Raw genomic sequence first — 22550 nt, forward strand, 5'->3', positions numbered from 1 at the left:
AACTTCCTCTTTCGGGGTTCTTCCTTTCTGTCTCAGCTCTCCGTCTCTCTTTCTCTCTCAGCCTCTGTCTTTCTCCCTGTCTCCCCTACTGTCAGTACCTCTTCTGTGTGGTGAGTGGACCGCTCACCCCTCTAGGTGAAGATGTCGGCCCAGGAGAGCTGCCTCAGCCTCATCAAATACTTCCTCTTCGTTTTCAACCTCTTCTTCTTCGTGAGTTGCCTCATGGCTCCCCAGCCCGGGCCCAGCCCCTGCCGCTAACCCTGCCCTCATCTTCCCCCGTGGCCCACCACCATATCTGCCACTCCTCAGGTCCTGGGCAGCCTGATCTTCTGCTTCGGCATCTGGATCCTCATCGACAAGACCAGCTTCGTGTCCTTTGTGGGTGAGGGGGGCTGGGGCAGGTGGGAGGGCCTCCCCCAACCCAAGTGACTTCCTGTGGTCTCCCTTGTGTCAAGGAGACCCATGGTGCCCTACTCTGCAGGCAGGCCACAGGCTCCCATCCACTGCTCACCGCTGCTTCGCTTCTCGGAGCCTGCGTCTTCCGGCAAATGGGGTTGTGCATACAATGACCATGAGAGCCATTTCTCAAGCACTTCCTATCTGTCGGGCCTTGTGGCTGGTCAGATGCCCCCACAAACCTTCCCCTCTCTTGAAGTTCAGAGAGGGGAAGTCCCTTGATGGATGTCATATAGCAAGGAAGTAAAATAGCCGAAATAACATTAATAGTAATAGGAAAAAAATAATGAAGTATGACCCTAAATAATAATGAAATATGACCCTAAATGTTCATATTTAAGAAGTCTTTGCCCTGCGTTGAGGACTGGGTTGAACACATATTCCCGTGTGTCCCTCAAAATGACCCTAGGGGCCGGGTGTGGTGGCTCACGCCTGTAATTCCAGCACTTTGGGAGGCTGAGGCAGGTGGATCACTTGAGGACAGGAGCTCGAGAATAGCCTGGCCAACATGGTGAAACCCTGTCTCTACTAAAAAATACAAAACATTAGCCAGGCATGGTGGCACGTGCCTGTAATCCCAGGTACTAGAGAGGCTGAGGCAGGAGAATCACTCGACCCTGGGAGGCGGAGGTTGCTGTGAGTCGACATCACACCACTGCACTCCAGCCCAGGTGACAGAGCGAGACTCCATCTCAAAAAAAAAAAAAAAACAAAAACAAAAAAAACACAACAAACAAACCAAAAAACCTCTGAGAAATAGATACCATCCCCTAGGCCTCAGGGAGGTTTCAAGAGCCAAGCCAAGGTCACAGAACAAGTGATAGGGCTGAAACTACTGGGGATGAGGAGGAGCTGAAGGAGGAAGGAGAGGGTGAGAGGAAGAGAGAGATCCAAGGATAGGAAAAAGAGGCCCAGAAAGAAGAGAAAGTTTCAGAAGGAGACAGGGACTCAGGGTGGGGCAGGGACAGAGTCCCAGAGAGAAGGGCACCAGGATACTGCTCCCCACTTGGGCGGCTGCCTAGGCGGGAAATGGGGCTGCCTGGAATTGTACCACCCGGCTCATCATTGCTCCCCTCACCTCTCCCAGGCTTGGCCTTCGTGCCCCTGCAGATCTGGTCCAAAGTCCTGGCCATCTCTGGAGTCTTCACCATGGGCCTCGCCCTCCTGGGTTGTGTGGGGGCCCTCAAGGAGCTCCGCTGCCTCCTGGGCCTGGTGAGTGCCTCATCCCTCTCCATCCCTAGGAACACTCGTATCCCCACCCTCAAAAATGGCCTGGGCCAAGGTTGCGAGGGTGGTCAGCCTGATCTCTCCACTCTGCTCCCCAGTATTTTGGGATGCTGCTGCTCCTGTTTGCCACGCAGATAACCCTGGGAATCCTCATCTCCACTCAGCGGGCCCAGGTGAGCTTCCTGCAGTGGCCACCACCCACCCCCAGCAGAGAGGAGGGGGAACAGAGTAGTGGGAGGGGGTGGAGAGAGACGGAGAAACAAAGGCAGACAGGGACTGACCTAAATAAAGAGAAATAAGAGGCTGGGCCTGGTGGCTCATGCCTGTAATCCCATAATCCCAGCACTTTGGGAGGCTGAGGCTGGAGGACTGAGTCCAGAAGTTTGAGACCAGCCTGGGCAACACAGTGAGACCCCATCTATATTAAAAAATAAATCCGGGTGTGAGGGTGCGCACCAGGGGTCCCAGCTACTTGGGAGGTTGAGGTGGGAGGATCACTTGAGCCATGGAGTTTGAGGCTACAGTGAGCCATGTACTCATCCTGGGTGACAGAGTGAGACCCTGTCTCAAAAAATAAATAGACACACGGACCCGGACCAAGGGAGAGAGGGATAAACAGCTCCAAAGGGAAACACACAGGAAAAAGAACAAGAGAAAGAAAAAGATGCCCTGAAAGAAGAGACAGAGACTTAATGAGCCATAGAAATAGTGGGAGAAACAGACAGACCTGAAGTACACAGAGCTAGCCATTCAGTGAGGATCTGAGACTGACCCAGAGATGCACAGGGACCGCCTGAGGCTGGCACAGCCCGAGAGGGGGTGGGATGGGGCGGGGCACATGAGGTCCAGCCTTACTGGTGGCCTCTCAGCTGGAGCGAAGCTTGCAGGACATCGTAGAGAAAACCATCCAAAAGTACCGCAGCAACCCCGAGGAGACCGCGGCCGAGGAGAGCTGGGACTACGTGCAGTTCCAGGTGAGCCCTCTCCTCCAGCTCCCTCACGGACTGACCCGCCTCAGCCCTGTGCTTCGAGGAGACTCCACCCCAATGTGGCCCCCACCCCCAGCTCTACGACCCGAACGTACCCCAACCCCTCCCAGGCCCAACGCCCCCCACTCCCCAGATGACACAACTGGCCCCGGCATGGCCCAGTCTCCCAGTACCCAGACCCTGGCATGGCTTCGCAATCTACCTTGAGAGACTCCGCCCCCGCCCCGACCGGAGGTAGTCAGGCCCCTAGTCCCAAGACCCTAGCGAGGTTTCCTACCCCGCAGTAACTCTGGCTTTCATCGGACCCCGCCCCCGATGAGACTCACATGGTCTCGCACTCCCATTCACCTGTCGGGTATCAGAGGCTCAATCGCACCGCCCACCCAATCTCTGGTCCAGAGCGCGACGCTGCAGCTACTTCCCCTGCCCCAGATCACCCCGTGACCCGTGTCTCCCAGCCCCATGTTCCCGTAATGTTCCCTGGCCCCGGCCCCATCGCGACACCAGCCCACTGGCCCCCACTCCACACCCACCACTTAGTCCCCTGCTCCCCGACCTGACCTCATACCCATCACCTTGTCCCCTGATCCGCAACATCATATGTCTCCAGTCTCGGTCCCTCTGACTCGTATCCCTCTCCCAGCTGCGCTGCTGCGGCTGGCACTCCCCGCAGGACTGGTTCCGGGTTCTCATCCTGAGAGGTAACGGGTCGGAGGCGCACCGCGTGCCCTGCTCCTGCTACAACTTGTCGGCGACCAACGACTCCACAATACTAGATAAGGTGATCTTGCCCCAGCTCAGCAGGTCTGGACAGCTGGCGCGGTCCAGACACAGTACAGACATCTGCGCGGTCCCTGCAAACACCCACATCTACCGCGAGGTGGGCAGGGGTTCGGAGCTGAAACCTGTCGAATAGGGCGGGGCCTGCGGGAGGGGCAGGGGTGCCGGTGAGGGGCGGGGCCTGAGAAAGGGCGGGGCTACAAGAAAAGAAAGGTACGGTAGGCGGGGCGGGGCCCTCTGAAGGGAGCGGGGTCCTTAGGAAGGACAGGGCCTAAAGAAGAGGCGGGGCTAGCTCTGGAATACAGACATCTAGGGAGGGGCCAGGCTTGGAAAAGGCTAAGCGAAGGTGCACTAGTAAGGAGACGAGAGAGGCCTGGTGACTATGGGAGCGGGTAGATGCCTGAAGGCGGTGAGAGTCGGGCTGAAAAGAACGCTGGCCCTGGGCTTGAGAGTCCCAGAAAGAATCCCTTTAACTTTTCCCTACACCCGCAGGGCTGCGCGCGGAGCCTCCAGAAGTGGCTGCACAACAACCTTATTTCCATAGTGGGCATTTGCCTGGGCGTCGGCCTACTCGAGGTGATCTGGCCCCGCCCCCACCCGCGATCTGCCGGGATTTACCCTAGATGGCCCTGCCCTTCATTTCGCGTCCTCCGGTTGCCTGGGAAGGACGCGCTCGGGGCGGAGCGCAGCCCACCCCAACCCTCCCGCGGCTCCACCCAGCACCAGGGGTGGGGGGCGGCCTAGCTTCAGGGAGCCCTGATTGGCTGCACGCAGGGAAAACCTCCTGCTATTGGCTGCGATCTCCCTCCCCTTTCCCCGCAGATGACTGTCATGATGCTGAGCGTGCAGCTACAGCGCAGGGCACTCCGCCGGAAATGCGAGCCGCACTTGCCGGGCGCTAGGGGTTCGAGCCCCGGGCCCAGTCTGATCGCTGACGGCGGCGGCGGGCGCAGCGGCAGTCTGTGGGGTGGTTGGGGCATGGCGGGTGCCTGCCCCAACTGGGGGGACAAGGCCCCGCAGGGCAAGCTGCCCATGGCCTTGGGGTTCTGGCCGCTGTGGGTTCAAGACGAGGACCAGCCTGATACTGGGAGTGCGGGCGCAGAATTAGAGGCCGAGGCAGAGTCAGAGGCTGAGGCACAGGGGGAGACAGATGAGCCTCCAGAATAAAGGACCCTGGGCTTGCTTCCGACCTTACTCCTTCTCAGCCTCTACCCCGACCCCGCCTCCCCACCTATAGCAGCAGCGCTTCCCCTACCCTCACCTGTTGCAGCTGTTCCCGCCTCACCAGCCAGCCCTGCGGCAGTTTCCCTCGAGTCCCGCCCATTTCTACCTATCCCGTAGAAATCCCGTGAATTTCTACCAATTCACGGCCCCACCCCTGACCTTTCTCGCCCAGGTGGGCATCACCCCCGTCTCGCCAGCACCCCTTCGACTTCTCTGACCTCATCTCCTTTCTCTATAGCTCGGGTTCATGACGCTCTCGATATTCCTGTGCAGAAACCTGGACCACGTCTACAACCGGCTAGCTGGATACCGCTAGGCCCCGCCCTCCCCAAAGTCCCGCCCTGCCCCGTCACGTGCGCTGGGCACTTCCCTGCTGCCTGTAAATATTTGTTTAATCCCCAGTTCGCCTAGAGCCCTCCTCCTTCACATTCCCCTGGGGACCCAGGTGGCTGCCTGTCCCCGCTGCTGTCACCTCTCCCACGGGACCTGGGGCTTTCGTCCACAGTTTCCTGCCCCCATCTGTGGCAACCACTTCCCACAAGATTATTTTTCACCCAAACCTCAAATAAATGCCCTGCGTTTTTGGTAAAATAGCTTTATCCTCTGTCAGAACACAAACCAACAAACTTTGAGAGGGGAGGGAGGAAACAGTCTAGCTCACAGCTCACTTGTGGGGGGGATGAGATTAGAAAGCTTCAACCCACTACTTGTGCAGCTGAGATAAAGTCAAGACCCTAGCACCCACTTATAAATATCTCGTTATATTAAAAAAAAAAAAAATTTCCAGGGCCCACCTGGCTCTGCTCCTGTACAGAAAGGGTTAATCTTCACTTTGTGATCTCACAGGTCATGGAGTGAGGGTGGTAGAGAGAGGCAGAAATTTCAGGGGGAGGGGTGGCTGGGAAAAAGTAAAGGGGACAAGCCAATGTGTAACTAGGGCCCTCCAAGACATGCAGAGGAGTGGGGGGGCCCTGCCAGGGGCTGAGAAGTCAGTGCTGTACCTGGGGGTTGTCTCACTCCTGTCCCCACAATCCCTGATACTCCAGAGTGATCTGTCCTTTCAGACACCCACTGTGAGGTTCCAATATTGGGGTTTATCCTTTCCTCAGTCCCAGCCTGTTCAGCTCTCCAACCAAGTTTTGGGGGCCCCTCTAATGGGGGGGGATGGCCCCAGTTGCTTAGGCCTCTGAGGTCAACCCCTTTACATCACAGCCCTCTCCCCAAATAAGAAGCATGAGGTGAGCTGGAGGACCCTCCTTGGGAGGAGGGTGTTCTGGGGGTGAGCCAGTTTTGGGGTCCCCCTTCAGTCCCTGACCAGGCGGTAAATGTGATGCTGGGCCCCACGCTCGCTGGTGGAGACCTCGAAGACATAGGCGGTGCAGAGCAGCAGTTCCTGGGTGTCTCTGTTTGTCACCACCTGCCAGGGAGGCCAGGACAAGGGACTTATGCTTAGAAGGGAGGGCAGGGACCCCTATGCACCCCCGCCAAGTTATCGTGGAATACCCAGCAGGCTCTTTTCTATCTCCAGGAAACAGGCGGCCACCATATCATGTTCCCCAGGAGAAAGGGATGCCCAAAAGTCAGTTCCCTCAGCTGAGTGTTGGCAGTGATGGTGTATCACATCTCAGGGTCAATCAGGTTCCCATCATATCACATTCCCCAGGTAAAAGGGATCCCCATCATGTCACAGGTAAAGAGAGAACCCTCCCTGCAGGTTCCGCAGTCAAGGGGTCTCTGCCTCACCAGTCCAAAAAGTTAAAGGGGCTCCCACCGTATCATGTTTCTTGAGAAGCTGAGGATCTGCCTTGAAGTGACCTCCAGTCAGCTTCCCCAGGGAAGGAGGGCCCCACCTTACGTGCGAGTGCTATGGGGCTGGGCGCGGTGGCTCACGCCTGTAATCCCAGCACTTTGGGAGGCCTAGGCGGGTGGATCACTTGAGGTAAGGAGTTCGAGACCAACCTGGCCAACATGGTGAAACCCCCGTCTCTACTAAAAATGCAAAAATTAGCCAGGCATGGTGGGGCATGCCTGTAATCTCAGCTACTCAGGCGGCTGAGGCAGGAGAATCGCTTGAACCCGGGAGGCAGAGGTTGCAGTGAGCCGAGATCTTGCCACTGCACTCCAGCCTGGGCGACAGAGCGAGACTCCATCTCAAAAAAAAAAAAAAAAAGAGAGAGAGAGAGGGCTGTGACATCCCCACCACATCAGTTCCCTAAGTGAAGGGGTCCCCTAAACTAAGGGTCAATGGTGGGGTCCCCACTGCATCAGTTTCCTGGTTAAAAGAGCCTCAGGCTGAGGGCTCACTTCGGAGTCCCTGCTGTGTCAGTCCCTGGGTGAGGAGTTCCCCTAGACTGAAGGTCTGTTATAGGTACTGTCCCTTCACACTGGGGGCCCCTGGGGGCCCCCACTCCAGCCCAGCCCCAGGCATCACCTGGAGGATGGTGAAGTTTTCCAGGACGCTGTTCATCATGTATCGCTCAGGCAGCTGCCGCAACTTGTGCAAGAAATTCACCAGGTACTCGCACATGGGCGAGCGTAGCAGGCGGTACACAAATCTGCCATCCTCCAGCTGGGCCCGTTCCGTCTGAACCAAGGGGCAGGGAGTGGGGAGAATGGTGGCTGAGAGACACATGGGTCACCCCAGGAACTGAGCTCCACCCTGTGCCTCTAAGATGCCATCACACTCACTCTCACTGCCACCTTCCTTTCATGACCCCACCCACAGTGACCGGAGACTGGGCCTGAACCCTCAGGGATCCAGCTCAGGATCTCTGAGCCTGCAAATCAAAAGCCCCTCAAAGTGATGCTCTGAACCCCCAAAGACTTCTGAACTCCTCTAACCTCCCAGCCCTCAGATACCCTACAAAGACACCTCCATGACATTTTCAAACTCTATCTAACCTCTAAACTTGAGACTTCCCCAAGTCTCCAGCAACCCCTAAGTCTGACTGCTGAAACTTCTTGCCCTAGGAATCTCTCCATATCCACAAGACCCTTCTCAATCTCAGTGACTCTAAATCTCTATACTACACATGACCTGTCAGCCCTCAGAATGATCCCTACCTGTGACTTCGGACTCCACATTAGCTCCCAACACGTGCATTAAACCCTCAAAAGAGGCTGGGACCCACTCCCTCCACGCACACCCCCAAATGCCTGAGCCATCATGGCTTCTGGTCCATTCTGCACCCCCAAGTGCTGGGTGGCTGGGCACTCACCCGCCCAGAGCTCCACCCCTCCAGCCTCACCTCCACCTTCTCCACCACCTGCTTGCCAAAGGAGCAGACCTTGGAGGAACAGGTGAGGGTCATGTGTTCCAGGCTCTCATACTGGCTGCTCACTCCGTAGAAGCCACCACTGCTGATGCTGCCACCGGCCCCCGCCTCCTCGCCACTTGGGCCCCAGTTCAGGTCCGCCTGGGAGATGGGAAGGCACAGATGAGTCAGAGGGGACGTCCCTTATAAACAGTGGAGACTACGGGGCGCAGTGGCTCATGCCTGTAATCGCAGCACTTTGGGAGGCTGAGGTGGGTGGATCACCTGAGGTCAGGAGTTCGAGACCAGCCTGACCAACATGGAGAAACCCCGTCTCTACTAAAAATACAAAATTAGCCGGGCGTGGTGGCGCATGCTTGTAATCCCAGCCACTGGGACACTGACGCAGGACGCAGGAGAATCACTTGAACCTGGGAGGCGGAGGTTGCGGTGAGCAGAGATCGGGCCATTGCACTCCAGCCTGGGCAACAAGAGTGAAACTTCATCTCGAAACAAAACTACAGCGAGGACTCTGCCCCATAGCCTAGTTTTCCCACTAACGCTGCAGTTCCCGGCTTGATTCCTCAGTGCTTTTTTGTTTTTTTGTTGTTGTTGTTTTTTTTGGAGACAAGATCTTGCTCTGTCACCCAGGCTGGAGTGTGGTGGTACAATCACAGCTCACTGCAACCTCGACCTCCTGAGCTCAAGTGATCCTCCCACCTCAGCCTCCTGAGTAGTCAGGACCACAGGTGCATGCCACGACACACAGCTAATATTTTGTATTTTTTGTAGAAACAGGGTTTCACCATGTTGCCCAGGCTGGTCTCCAACTCCTGGGCTCAATCAGTCCTCCCACCCTGGCCTCCCAAAGTGCTGGGATTACAGGCGTGAGCCACCACGTCAGGCTTTCAAAATTCTCCAAGGGCTGGTTTCTGGAGAAGATCCACTGTCCATCCGTGTTGAAGAAGTCTGGGTCCCCAAAACAGTCTTGGCCCTCTCTCCCCAGTAACCAAAGGAACCCTGGAATTCAAATTCAACCTTTTTTCTTTTCTTTTTGGTTTTTTGAGACGAAGTCTCGCTCTTGTTGCCCAGGCTGGAGTGCAATGCCATGATCTCGGCTCACTGCAAACTCCGCCTCCCGGATTCAAGTGAGTCTCCTGCCTCAGCCTCCCAAGTAGCTGGGATTACAGGCACATGCCACCATGTCTGGCTAATTTTTGTATTTTTAGTAGAGACGGGGTTTTGTCATGTTGGCCAGGTTGATCTCGAACTCTGGAACTCAGGTGATCCACCCGCCTCGGCCTCCCAAAGTGCTGGGATTACAGGCATGAGCCACCATGCCCGGCCAATTCAACCTTTTTCTCTTGAAGCCCGCAACTCAAGAGTTTAGCCCCTTCCAAGGGCCTGGTTACTAAGGAGGCAGTTACTGCTTAGCAACCAATTCAAGATGAACACCTCCCTCTAAGCCCCTCTACCCTGGTTGCTAAGGCAAGTTGCTATTCCCTAGCAATGGGACTTCACGGAGCCCGCGGAGCCCTGACTCCTCTTCAGAGCGCTTCCCCCTCGGCCAAATCTGAGAGGTCAGACTCCCTCCATAACCCCAGTGGCCAAGTGTGTAGACAGCTGGCCAAGTGTCACTAGGCCAAGTGGGGCCTAAGGAAGCCTAAGAGTTCATCACAGCTTTGGTCTGAGTCACCTCCTTGAGAGGTGCACCTCTTCCTCTTCCTAACTTTAGTTGCTAACACTGTGCCAGGTCAGTCTTCTCAGGGGCTCAGCTCCATCCCTCACTGTGGCAAAACCAAAGACCTTACCAGCTGCTCCTCTGAACCCCTTCAGCAGCTGGGCTTCCTAAGCGGGTGGCTCTCCAGTCCTGGGACCTGATGAGGCCTGTCTTAAGCCCCAGCAGTGTCTAAGCCCTCAGCTGCACATCCCCAGAGCAGTTTCAGGCCCCTGCTTCACACAGCAGAAAGCTCCAGAACTGTGAACAGCAAGCTCCAGAACAGCAACATTCCCAGCAAGGCCAATAAAGTTCAGGTCCTCAGCAGGCTTTCTTTCTTTCTTTTTCTTTCTTTTCTTTCTTTTCTTTCTTCCTTCCTTCTTTCTTTCTTTTTTCCTTTCCCCTTTCCTTTCCCTTCCTTTCCTTTCCTTTCTCTTTCTTTTTTTTTTTTTTTTGAGACAGGGTCTCATTCTGTCACCCAGGCTGGAGTGCAGTGGCGCACTCTTGGCTCACTGCAGCCTCCACCTCCCGGGCTTAAGTGATCCTCCTGCCTCAGCCTCCAGAGAAGCTGGGACCACAGGTGCGCACCACCACACCCAGCTAATTTTTTCATTTTTTGTAGAGTTGAGGTCTCGCTGTGTTGCCCAAGCTAGTCTCAAACTACTGAACACAGGCGATCCTCTCGCCTCAGCCTCGCAAAGTGCTGGGAAGATAGGAGTGAACCACCACACCTAGCCAGGCTTTCTTCTCAGAGACTAGATCCCTCTACCAGCTTTGTTATTATAAGAGCTAGCACCGGCTGGGCGCGGTGGCTCAAGCCTGTAATCCCAGCACTTTGGGAGGCCGAGACGGGCGGATCACGAGGTCAGGAGATCAAGACCATCCTGGCTAACACGGTGAAACCCCGTCTCTACTAAAAAATACAAAAAACTAGCCGGGCGAGGTGGCGGGCGCCTGTAGTTCCAGCTACTCGGGAGGCTGAGGCAGGAGAATGGCGTAAACCCGGGAGGCGGAGCTTGCAGTGAGCTGAGATCTGGCCACTGCACTCCAGCCTGGGTGACAGAGTGAGACTCCGCCTCAAAAAAAAAAAAAAAAAAAAAAAGAGCTAGCACCCCCTAAACATCCAGGTAACATTTATTGAGCCCAGGCCAGGCGCTGTGGCTCACACCTGTAATCCCAGCACTTTGGGAGGCCAAGGCGGGTGGATCACTTGAGGTCAGGAGTTTGAGACCAGACTGGCCAACATGGTAAAACCCTGTCTCTACTAAAAATACAAAAATAAGGCCAGGTGCAGTGGCTCATGCCTATAATCCCAGCACTTGGGGAGGCCGGGCTGAGCGGATCACTTGAGGTCAGGAGTTCAAGACCAGCCAGGCCAACATGACGAAACCCCATCTCTACTAAAAATACAAAAATTAGGCCGGGCGTGGTGGCTCAAGCCTGTAATCCCAGCACTTTGGGAGGCCGAGACGGGCGGATCACGAGGTCAGGATATCGAGACCGTCCTGGCTAACACGGTGAAACCCCGTCTCTACTAAAAAATGCAAAAAACTAGCTGCGCGAGGTGGCGGGCGCCTGTAGTCCCAGCTACTCGGGAGGCTGAGGCAGGAGAATGGCGCAAACCCGGGAGGCGGAGCTTGCAGTGAGCTGAGATCCGGCCACTGCACTCCAGCCTGGGTGACAGAGCGAGACTCCGTCTCAAAAAAAAAAAAAAAAAAACAAAAATTAGCTGGGCATGGTGGCGCATGCCTGTAATCCCAGCTACTTGGGAGGCTGAGGCTGGACAATCACTTGAACCCAGGAGGCAGAGGTTGCAGTGAGCCAAGATCACACCGTTACACTCCAGTGTGGGCCACAGGAGCAAAACTCCATCTCAAAAAAATAAATAAATAAAAACAATAAAATAAAATAAAACACATTTATTGAACCCCTGTAGTGTTAGTCATCGTACTGGACACTAGACCAAGTAGCCCTAAGAAACATGCAAGATGGGCCCTCTTAGTCACAGTTATATAAATAGCACCTGACACCAGGCCTCTACACAGGAAGTGCTCAGTAAATGATTGCTACATAAATACAGGACTTGGCCGGGCGCGGTGGCTCACACCTGTAATCCCAGCACTTTGGGAGGCCAAGGTGGGCAGATCATTTGAGGCCAGGAGTTCAAGACCAGCCTGGCCAACATGGCGAAACCCCGTCTCTACTAAATATACAAAAATTAGCCGGATGTGGTGGTGGGTGCCTGTAGTCCAAGCTACTGGGGAGGCTGAGGCAGGAGAATCGCTTGAATCCAGGAGGCAGAGGTTGCAGTGAGCCAAGATCCACTCACTGCACTCCAGCCTGGGTGATAGTGAGACTGTCTCAAAAATAAATAAACAAATAAATGAATATAGAATTTGACAAAGCCACTCCGTGGCTCCTTCCATCACTTCATCAAAGCTAGACTTTCTCTAGCAACAAGGTCTGGTGAACGTGATGCAAAGCATCATTCCCCTTTTTAGAGAACAGAGCCTCCACAAGTCCACTGGCTAAGGGGAGGGGGCTGTTCCTTAGCAGCAAGGCTTGGTGCAGTCAGGTGGGGCACAGGGAAGCCTGGAACATGGCAAGCCCATACCCAGGACCCCATTAGTTACACAGCCAGGTAACTCGCCATATTAGTTACATGCGGCAATATCCAGGGAGGCCTAGGCACCCCCACCCACCCCGGGGGCTGGCCTCCTCGGTGTTCCTTGTCGCAAAGGGGACTGACACTCCAAGCCATGAGGACTGACCAGTACGTCCCAGGCTGACCTGGCAGGGCCTGCGACCATCTCTCTTAGGGCCAGAGGCCTTTGCTGGGACACCACAGGATTTGTAAGCACTTTTGGTTTTGCTGCGACAACTCACCCAGAACTTGACCAGGAAGAAGGCGTGGGGGGGGCCACGATCATACAGCTCTCGGAGGCCACCCTTTTTCTCGGGGAATTTGTCGTAGATCTGCCGGACATCCACGCTCTCGAGCGGCGGCGCTCCAGGGCTGGGGCAGTGCTGGCTGATGTGCACAAACAGGTGTCTCTGGTACTGAGGAGGGTTGGCCGTGGGTGAGAAGTCGGAGGTGGGGTGGATCTCCAGCCCGTGCTGCCTGAGCCCACCAAATGCCATCACCATCCCCACAGCTCAGGTCAGCTGTTCCACACTGTCCACCCAGCACTGGGCCTGACTCCCACCCATCGTCCCCACTCCTGTCTCCTGCAGCCCCTGCAGTCCTACAGTCCCCAGCTCCCTGCCACACCCAACTCCATCCTCACTGCCTCAGCCTCAGCACAGGCCTCCCGCCCTCACCCCAGCCTCCAACCTCGCCTCTCCAGTTCATCCCTTACGTGGCTCCAGACCTGCTCCTGCCCCTCCCCTGGTCATAGCCCTCCCATAGCTTCCCAGCACCCCCAGAGCAAAGCTCACACCCCCTAGGCCTGGTCCTATATAAAGCAGGTGCTCATAAATGTTCAATGGATGGAAGACTGAATTAATGTGAATCCAGAGGTCTGGATTGGTTGGTGTTTTGATTGATGTTTACATGGTGTGGCAGAGACTGCTACATGTTCACAAATCCTGGTTCCTTTACACAGTGTGAAACTACATTTCCCAGGCTGCTTGGCAGTTAGGTGTGTCCACGTGACTAAGTTCTGGCCAATGGGATGTGACCAGGCCTGACACTTGACACATCCAAGCCAGATTCCTAAAACCTCCTGCACAATCTTGACTCTCTCCCTTCCTCCATCTGCTGGCCAGATGCAGAGACTCCATCAGCAGATTCTGAAGCCTTAGAAAATGGCAGAGCCACAAAATGGAAGGAGCCTGGATCCCCAAATCACTTGAGTCCAAGGCTCCTGGTGAACCTACATTGAAATGTTACATGCAACTTATCTGGCATTCAGTCCCTAAGAGTTAGGAGCTGTTTCTTCTAACAGTCGGCCCACTCCATCCTCACCCAGGAGAGGCTCAAGCACAGAAATAAGATCTTTTCCAAGTTCCTAATATGCATCACAAAGCCTAGTGAACAGTAGAAACTCAAACACATTTGATGAATGAATGAATGATGTCCTGAGGAGTTTTTCTGACCTTCCCAACCTGTCACCCCGTGACCTTCCAGTTCCTTTATGCTAGCAGTTCTCAAAGTACGGTCCCCAGACCAGCTGCATCAGCGCACCTGGTAGCTTATTAGAAACGCAAATTCTCAAGCCCCGCATCACATCTAGCAAATCAGAAATTCTGGGGATGGGGTCCAGCAATCTCTGTTTTAAGAAGCCCTACATGCTAAAGTTTGAAAACCATGACTTTATACCTTCCCTCCCTATCACCCTCGATATTTCAAAATCCCTCAGTGACTATACCAAAATTTCACTCACAGAATCAACTGCATCCGGCGGTTCCACAAATGCTGAGAACTCTACCAGCTGCAACCGGGCAGTGCCCAGGGCCCGAGCCTGCCAGGCTGGGGGCGATGGGGCAGGTGGGGGCAGGGGTGAGAGGGCTTGGGGGGGCTCGTACCCTAGAGAGAGAGAAGAAAGAACAACACAAATTGCTAACATTTATTGAATATATCAGGTACTGTTGTCTCTTGCCTGCCTCCACTTAGAAACTGAAAAAGCTAAATACTCACTTTCCCAGCCTCCCTTGCAGTTAGAAGTGGCCATATGACACAGTCCTAGCCAATGAGACGTTAGGGGAAATCTGCTGGGGGGCTTCTGGGAAGGAGTTTCTTCCTGAATGAAAAAGACAGAACTTTGGGAGGAGAAAGTTTTGGCCCTGGCCAAGTCCTGCTTGGGACATTGATATGGTTTGGATATTTGTCCTCTCCAAATCTCATGTTGAAATGTGATCCCCAGCTGGGTGTGGTGACTCATGCCTGTAATCCCAGCCCTTTGGGAGGCCAAGGCGGGCGGATCACAAGGTCAGGAGATCGAGACCATCCTGGCTAACACGGTGAAACCCTATCTCTACTAAAAATACAAAGTATTAGCTGGGCGTGGTGGCACGTGCTTGTAATCCTAGCTACTCAGGAGGCTGAGGCAGGAGAATCACTTGAATCCAGGAAGCAGGGGTTGCAGTGAGCCGAGATTGTGCCACTGCACTCCAGACTGGGGGACAGAGTTGAGACTCCATCTCAAAAAAAAGTGTAATCCCCAAGGTTGGAGGTGGGGCCTGATGGGAAGTGCCTGGGTCATGGGGGTGGATCCCTCATGAATGTCTTGGTGCCTTTCCCATAGTAACAAGTGAGTTCTCACTCTTTGAGTTGATGTGAGCTGGCTGTTAAAAGAAGTCTGGCTTCACTCGCTTGCTCCCTCTCACCATGTGACATGGTGGCTCCCCTTCCCCTTCCACCATGATCCTAAACTTCCTGAGGCCCTCACCAGAAGCATAGGCTGGCAACATGCTTCCTGTACAGCCTGCAGAATTGTGAACCAAAAAAACCTCTTTTCTTTATAAATCACCCAGTCTCAGGCATTCCTTTCCAGCAATGCAAATGGACTAACACAGACATGATCCCTGGAATTGCAACAGCCATCTTGGGACAATAAGACAGACGTGAGAGGAACTACCAAGATGCCAGTCCTCATATTACTAAGCCCACACGGCAACAGCCCACCTCTAGGCTTTTTGTTGTGTGGATTCATAACATGAATGCTTTTATTATTTAAGGCATTTTTAATTTGGGTCTTCTGTTACTTGCAGCCAAAAGTATTCCTAATGGATCAATTTATGGAAACTAAGGGACTCCCTCTTTCACTGATGTGAGTTCTCAGGGCCATATCAGTATGGACTTCCAGAAGCCATCTTTGCTGCCAAGTAGCTGAGCCTGCCTGGGAATGAAGCCACCACAGTGGAAAGCAGATCAAAGTAATGCCTGATGCCATCACTTGAGCCGCTGGATCCAGCCATGCCTGAAGCCATAATTCTGAACTATCAGTTACTGGAACCAATAAATCAATAAAGTTTTCTTATTATTTTATATATATATAATATATATATAATATATATATAATATATATATTATATATATATATTATATATATATATATATATATATTTTTTTTTTTTTGAGACAGAGTCTTGCTCTGTCGCCCAGTCTGGAGTGCAATGGTGCCATCTCGGCTCACTGCAACCTCCACCTCCCGGGTTCAAGTGATTCTCCTGCCTCAGCTTACCGAGTAGCTGGGATTACAGGTGCATGCTACCACGCCTGGATAATTTTTGTATTTTTTAGTAGAGGTGGGGGTTTCACCATGTTGGCCAGGCTGGTCTTGAACTCCTGACCTCAGGTGATCCACCTGCCTTGGCCTCCCAAAGTGCTGGGATTACAGGCATGAGCCACTGCACTGGCCTCTTCTTTTTTAAAATATTGCTTCAGCTGGCTTGATTTGGATTTCTATCACTTGCAGCTGAAGGAATCTTGACTAACACACCTCCCCAATGTCTCATAAGCTAGTAAGTGGCAGAACACAAACCCAGTGTGTGTGGCTACAAAGACCAAAATTTCCTAACCATCACCAGTTCCACCACTCAGCTCTCCAGCCCCTCCCTGCTCCCCCGCCTCCAACACACACACCCTGCCTCAAAGCTGGGCTTCGGTAAGAATGTATCCTCCAACTGGCCTGGCGCGGTGGCTCATGCCTGTAATCCCAGCACTTTGGAAGGCTGAGGCGGGTGGATCACGACATCAAGAGATTGAGACCATCCTGGCCAACACAGTGAAACCTGATCTCTACCAAAACTACAAAAATTAGCCGGGTGTGATGGTGGGCGCCTGTAATTCCAGCCACTCAGGAGGCTGAGGTAGGAGTATCACTTGAACCCAGGAGGCGGAGGTTGCAGTGAGCTGAGATTGTGCCATTGCACTCAGCCTGGCGACAGAGCGAGACTTCATCTCAAAAAACAAACAAACAAACAAAAACCACAATGTATCCCTCAATTGATGGAAGGTTGAAGGAAAGGCAGCAGGGGTCGAAGAGAGAGAGGGGAGACGAGGGAGGGTGGAGCGCAGGCTCTTACCTGGGAGGTCAGTAGATGGGGGAGTCAGTGACAAGGAGAACGGTGTCTGTGAGAATGGCTTCACACTGAGGGAAAAAGGAAGCCAGGGGTTAGCCAGGTAGAAAGATGCTAATGTCACCAGCAAATGTTTACTGAGAGGCCACAACAAGCCAGACCCTGTGCATTTTGTGCACAATCTCATTGAAGCCTCACAGTGCGTGAGGTAGGTAGAAAGACTGCTCTATTCATTACACAAATGAGGAAACAGGTATCGAGGGGTCAACTGACCTGCCCAAAGTCACACAGCTGAGATGCAGCAGAGCTAGGACTTGAACCCAGGTCAGTCTCAGCCCAGTATCTCAGGCTCTTGATGATGACATTTTGGTATCTCTCACAAAATGTCAGAAAGAGAAGAGAAACCGGCCCGGCGTGGTGGCTCACACCTGTAATCCCAGAACTTCAGAAGGTTGAGGCGGGCAGATTACTTGAGGTCAGGAGTTCGAGACCAGCCTGGCCAACACGGTGAAACCCCATCTCTACTAAAAATACAAAAATTAGCCGGGTGTGGTGGCCAATACCTGTAATCCCAGCTTACTTAGGGGACTGGGCCAGAAGAATTGCTTGAACCCGGGAGGCAGGGGTTGCAGTGAGCTGAGATAGTGCCATGATACTCCTGGGTGACAGAGCAGGACTCCATGTCAAAAAAAAGAAAGAGGAGAGAAGAGAAACCAAGTCTTGGAAAGTGGGGAGAAGACACAGAAGACGAGGAATTTGGAGGAAGAAGAGGCTGAGGGGTTGGGAGGGTGGGAAGAAAATCACCAACAGTCAGGAGATGGGACATGAGGCCAAACTCAGGGTGGGGAGGCAGCACTGGCCAGTAGAACTTTCCAGTGATGGAAATGTTCTATTCGATGGAAATCTGCGCCATCCGATATGGTACCCAGTGCCCACATGTGGCTACTGACCACACACCTTGTGGCCACTGAGCACTAGTGTGGCTCACGTACCTGAGAAACAGAATCTTTAATTTTATTTAATTTTAATTTAAATAGCTGCATGGGCTACTGGTTATAGTATCAGTCACAGCCCCAGTAGCCCAAGAGATAGTGGTGAAGAGACTTAGATGTCAGAGGTCAGACCAGGCGCACTGTATTCCCAGCACTTTGGGAGGCCAAGGCAGGAGGATCGCTTGAGCCCAGGAGTTTGAGACCAGCCTGGGCAACACAGCAAGACCCTATCTCTGATTTTTTTTTTTTTTTTTTAAGATGGAGTTTTGCTGTTGTTGCCCAGGCTGGAGTGCAATGGCATGATCTCGGCTCACCACAACCTCCACCTCCTGGGTTCAAGCTATTCTCCTGCCTCAGCCTCCCGAGTAGCTGGGATTACAGGCATGCACCACCACGCCTGGCTAATTTTGTATTTTTAGTAGAGACAGGGTTTCTCCATGTTGGTCAGGCTGGTCTTGAACTCCCAACCTCAGATGATCCACCCATCTCGGCCTCCCAAAGTGCTGGCATTATAGGCGTGAGCCACTACGCCTGGCCTCCCATCTCTATTTTATAAAGAAAAAGAAGGAAGGAAAGGGAGAAGGAGAGAGAAAGGGGGAGGGGGAGGGAGGGGAAGGGGGGAGGGGGAGGGAGGAGGAGGAGGGGGAGAAGGAGGAGAAGAAAGAAGGAGGAGGAGGAAGAAAGAAGAAGGAGGAGGAGGAGGGAAAGAAAGGAAGAAAGAGAGAGAGAGGGAGGGAGGGAAAGAAAGAGAGAAAGAAAAGGAAGAAGAGAAGGAGGAGAAGGAGGAGGAGGAAGGAGAAGAAAGGGAAGATGAAGAAAGAGAAGAAAAGTCAGAGGTCATGGGAGGCTGAGGTGGGCAGATCACCTGAGGTCAGGAGTTTGAGACCAGCCTGGTTAACATGGCGAAACCCCGTCTCTACTAAAAACACAAAAATTAGCCAGGTGTGGTGGTAGTAATCCCAGCTACTCAGGAGGCTGAGGCAGGAGACTCACTTGATTCTACTCTAAGAGGCGGAAGTTAGTGAGCCGAGATCTCACTACTGCACTCTCCAGCCTGGGTCACAGAGTGAGACTCTGCCTCAAAAAATAAGTCAGAGGTCAGAGAGATAGGATATGGGGGTCAAAGGTCAGAAAAGATGTCAAGGGTCAACAGACCAAGATCAGATGACAAACTCCAGGGACCTCCAGACCCTGACTCCCATGGGTTCTGCCCTAGACCTTGTCATCCCAATTCTAAAATCTAAACTTCAATACTTTGCCCATTGACATAATCTCTAATCGTCAAAGCCACCTCTTCAGATAGGCCTTTTCTGTCCCTTGTCTAAAATAGAGCTAATACACTCTGCTCTATTTTTCTTTTTTTTTTTTTTCTGAGACTGAGTCTCGCTCTGTCGCCCAGGCTGGAGTGCAGTGGCGCGATCTCAGCTCACTGCAAGCTCCGCCTCCTGGGTTTATGCCATTCTCCTGCCTCTGCCTCCCGAGTAGCTGGGACTACAAGCGCCTGCCACCTCGCCTAGCTAGTTTTTTGTATTCTTTAGTAGAGATGGGGTTTCACCGTGTTAGCCAGGATGGTCTCGATCTCCTGACCTCGTGATCCGCCCGTCTCGGCCTCCCAAAGTGCTGGGATTACAAGCTTGAGCCACCGTACCCGGCCCCTGCTCTATTTTTCATATTTATTCCTTTTCTTTTCTTTCTTTTTTTTTTTTTTGAGACAGAGTTTTGCTCTTGTTGCCCAGGCTGGAGTGCAATGAAGTGATCTCGGTTCACCTCAACCTCTGCCTCCTGCATTCAAGCGATTCTCCTGCCTCAGCCTCCCAAGTAGCTGAGATTACAGGCTGTGCCACCACACCCAGCTAGTTTTGTATTTTTTTAGTAGAGACGGGGTTTCACTATGTTGGTCAGGCTGGTCTCAAACTCCTGACCTCAAGTGATCCACCCGCCTCAGCCTCCCAAAGTGCTGGATTACAGGCATGAGCCACCGTGCCCGGCCTCCTTTTCTGATTAATCCACTGTTGATATGTTTATTGTCGGTCTCTTCCCAGCCCCAAATATATGAAGCTCTGTGAAGGCAGGGATTTCACCTGTCTTACTGCTGTGCCCCCAAACCAAGCACAGTATCAGGCACTTAGTAGGCACTCAACAAATACTAGACTGGCCTCCTCTAGATTCCTGGAACCCAGCAAGATCTCCTACCTCGGGACCTTGTCATGTGCTATTGTCTCTGCCTAATATATTCCCACTCCCATTCTTTTTTTTTTTTTTTTTTTTTTTTTTTTGAGATAGAGTCTCACTCTGTTGCCCAGGCTGGAGTGCAGTGGCACAATCTCAGCTCACTGCAACCTCTGCCTCCCAGGTTTAAGCGATTCTCCTGCCTCAGCCTCCAGAGTAGCTGGGACTACAGGAGCGCATCACCATGCCTGGCTATTGTTTGCATTTTTAGTAGAGATGGGGTTTTACCACGTTGGCCAAGCTGGTCTCAAACTCCTGACCTCAAGTGATCCGCCCTCCTTGGCCTCCCAAAGTGCTGGGATTACAGACGTGGGCCACCGTGCCAGGCCTCCCACTCCCATTCTTCACTTAAGTCCTACCTAGGCTTCAATGTTACCTTCTCAGAGAAACTCCTAGAATTTTCTCCTCCACCCTAGAACCTGCTGTGGTTCTTCACAGCACCTCACACATTCTTCAATTTTCTGTTTATGCAGGTGATTATTTGATTAACACTCATTTCCCCCATTTGACTAACAGCTCCATAAAAGTGGAAACCCCAGCGTCAGTGCAGTGCCTGCCCAACCCCCCACCTTCCAGCTCAGCACCCTCCCCTGCAAAACCCTCAGCCCCCAGGTACTTGATCTGATGCTTCCCATGTCCCCATTCAGCAGCGGTTCCCTAGTGACCTTCCTTCTCTTCCAGTCTAGATCCCACAGCCTGTCATTGCACTCTATTTATTTATTTATTTGTTTGTTTATTTTTTGAGATGGAGTCTCACTCTGTTGCCCAGGCTGGAGTGCAGTGGCACAATCTCGGCTCACTGCAACCTCTGCCTCCTGGGTTCAAGCGATTCTCCTGCCTCACCCTCTTGAGTACCTGGGACTACAGGTGCCTGCCACCACACCCAGCTAATTTTTTTTGTGTAGTTTTTTTTTTTTGGTGTTTTCAGTAGAAATGGAGTTTCACCATGTTGGCCAGAATGGTCTCGATCTCCTGACCTCGTGATCCACCCGCCTCAGCCTCCCAAAGTGCTGGGATTACAGGCGTGAGCCACCGCACCCAGTCCTCACTGCACTCTTTCTCTGGCAATGCTGTCAACACTCCTGCCTCACCATCCTGCAGCTACACTAGCCAATCAATGCCTAGCCTGGATCCATCAGTTCTTCTCTGGGCTGAAAAATACACCCCCAGCCCACCACAGTGGCTCACGCCTGTAATCCCAGAACTTTGGGAGGTCCAGGGAGTGGGATCACTTGAGCCCAGGAGCTCGAGACCAGCCTAGGCAACACAACAAGACCACTGTCTCTACAAAAAATCAAAAAAATTAGCCAGGCGTGGTGGCACACGCCTGTAGTCTCAGCTACTCAGAAGGCTGAGGCAGGAGGATTGCTTGAACCTAGGAGGCTGAGGCTGCAGTGAGTCATGATTGTGCCACCACACCCCAGCCTGGGCAACAGAGGAATATCCTGTATAAAAAAGAAAAAAAAAAGCACTTTTCATCATCTTCTGGGGCCCATTTCTATTCTTGTAGGCTAGAAACATATCCTGTCACCTCAAGGCTCTCTCAGAACTGAAAAGGACACTCCCACTTACCTCTGGGAAACATTTTCTTCCTTCTGAATCTAAGAGAAGATTAATTATAACCTCTGTTCTACCCTCAGGTCTAAGAACCACCTAATAGAGGTTGGGCACGGTGGCTCACGCCTGTAATCCTAGCACTTTGGGAGGCTGAGGTGGGTGGATCACGAGGTCAGGAGTTCAAGACCAGCCTGGCCAACATGGTGAAACCCCATCTCTACTAAAAATACAAAAATTAGCCATGCATGGAGGCAGGCACCTGTAGTCCCAGCTACTCGGGAGGCTGAGGCAGAAGAACTGCTTGAACCCAGGAGGCGGAGGTTGCAGTGAGCCGAGATCATACCACTGTACTCCAGCCTGGGCGACAGAGCAAGACTCCATGTCAATAAATAAATAAATAAACAAAAGAGGGGAGATTGGAGCTAGATGGCGGAGTGAGAAAGGTCTCTGTGGAGGTGTGAGGGTGGGGGGCAAGTGCTGAACCAGGATACATAGTACTCACTCTGGAACATTCCAGGGGGGCCCAGATCCCCCAGACCAAAACTGGAAAAGCTCAGAGGCCTGGATAGGACACAAAGAAAAATGGCTGGTCAGTCCCCTGTGGACAGTTGCAGCCTCATCCATCCCCCTTTGCCCCCAAGTCCCACAATCCCCAATCTGGACCACCTGAGGACCGGTGGGACCCAGTTTGGCCTGCAGGGAAGGCGCGGAGATGAGCTGGGCAGAGGACATGGTCGCCATTGTCTGGAAAGCCTTGTCTTTGGAAACCTGGTCCTGGAGGAGGAGGTGGAAGTTCATGTGAGAGTGGCATCCCAGTCAACATGGCAAGAGGGAGGTGGTGCCAGGGTGGGGCAAAGATGGGGAGGTGCAGAGGTGGGGAGTCAAGGTAAAGGGTTGGTGGCCGGGCATGGTGGCTCACGCCTGTAATCCCAGCACTCTGGTAGCCCGATCACTTGAGGTCAGGAGTTCAATATCAGCCTGGCCAACATGGTGAAACCCTGTCTCTACTAAAAATACAAAAATTAGCCAGGTGTGGTGGCGCACACCCATAATCCCAGCTTCTAGGGAAGCTGGGGCCCAAGAATCTCTGGAACCCAGGAGG

General features: G+C 53.1%; 2 protein-coding genes across 9 annotated transcripts in view; one reads left to right on the plus strand and one right to left on the minus strand.

Annotated features, from left to right (window-relative positions):
• CD37 (CD37 molecule) lies at nt 1-5267 on the plus strand. Of its 2 annotated transcripts, none has more exons than XM_010369452.1 (8): nt 1-210; nt 310-382; nt 1544-1668; nt 1782-1856; nt 2553-2657; nt 3316-3552; nt 3945-4028; nt 4915-5267. In XM_010369452.1, the coding sequence occupies exons 1-8, from the start codon at nt 142-144 to the stop codon at nt 4990-4992; spliced, it is 846 nt and encodes a 281-aa protein (XP_010367754.1). In that variant the 5' UTR covers nt 1-141; the 3' UTR covers nt 4993-5267. The 2 variants fall into 2 exon arrangements, with proteins under 2 accessions (XP_010367754.1, XP_010367755.1); XM_010369453.1 differs by having other exon boundaries at nt 7-210; nt 310-378.
• Nucleotides 5256-22550, minus strand: part of TEAD2 (TEA domain transcription factor 2) — a 24630-nt gene continuing 7335 nt past the window's right edge. For 4 of the 7 annotated variants that reach the window (XM_010369450.1, XM_030942605.1, XM_010369449.2 and 1 more), the window contains 8 exons: nt 22115-22222; nt 21951-22009; nt 16677-16741; nt 14033-14175; nt 12534-12707; nt 7925-8092; nt 7108-7260; nt 5256-6093 (listed from right to left, as the gene is read on the minus strand). In XM_010369450.1, the coding sequence (XP_010367752.1) occupies nt 5980-6093; nt 7108-7260; nt 7925-8092; nt 12534-12707; nt 14033-14175; nt 16677-16741; nt 21951-22009; nt 22115-22222 (984 nt within the window). In that variant the 3' untranslated portion in view covers nt 5256-5979. The remainder of the gene's footprint in view (nt 6094-7107; nt 7261-7924; nt 8093-12533; nt 12708-14032; nt 14176-16676; nt 16742-21950; nt 22010-22114; nt 22223-22550) is intronic. The other 3 variants (XM_030942608.1, XM_030942607.1, XM_010369451.2) reach the window with 2 other exon arrangements.

The sequence above is a fragment of the Rhinopithecus roxellana genome, chromosome 12 (assembly GCF_007565055.1).
Source record: "Rhinopithecus roxellana isolate Shanxi Qingling chromosome 12, ASM756505v1, whole genome shotgun sequence".
NCBI lineage: Eukaryota > Metazoa > Chordata > Mammalia > Primates > Cercopithecidae > Rhinopithecus > Rhinopithecus roxellana.

Coding starts and splice junctions, on each gene's coding strand:
- CD37 (XM_010369452.1), top strand. CDS start 142: ATGTCGGCCCAGGAGAGCTGCCTCAGCCTCATCAAATACTTCCTCTTC. Junction 2,658..3,315: donor GGGACTACGTGCAGTTCCAG/GTGAGCCCTCTC, acceptor TCCCTCTCCCAG/CTGCGCTGCTGCGGCTGGCA. Junction 3,553..3,944: donor ACACCCACATCTACCGCGAG/GTGGGCAGGGGT, acceptor CTACACCCGCAG/GGCTGCGCGCGGAGCCTCCA.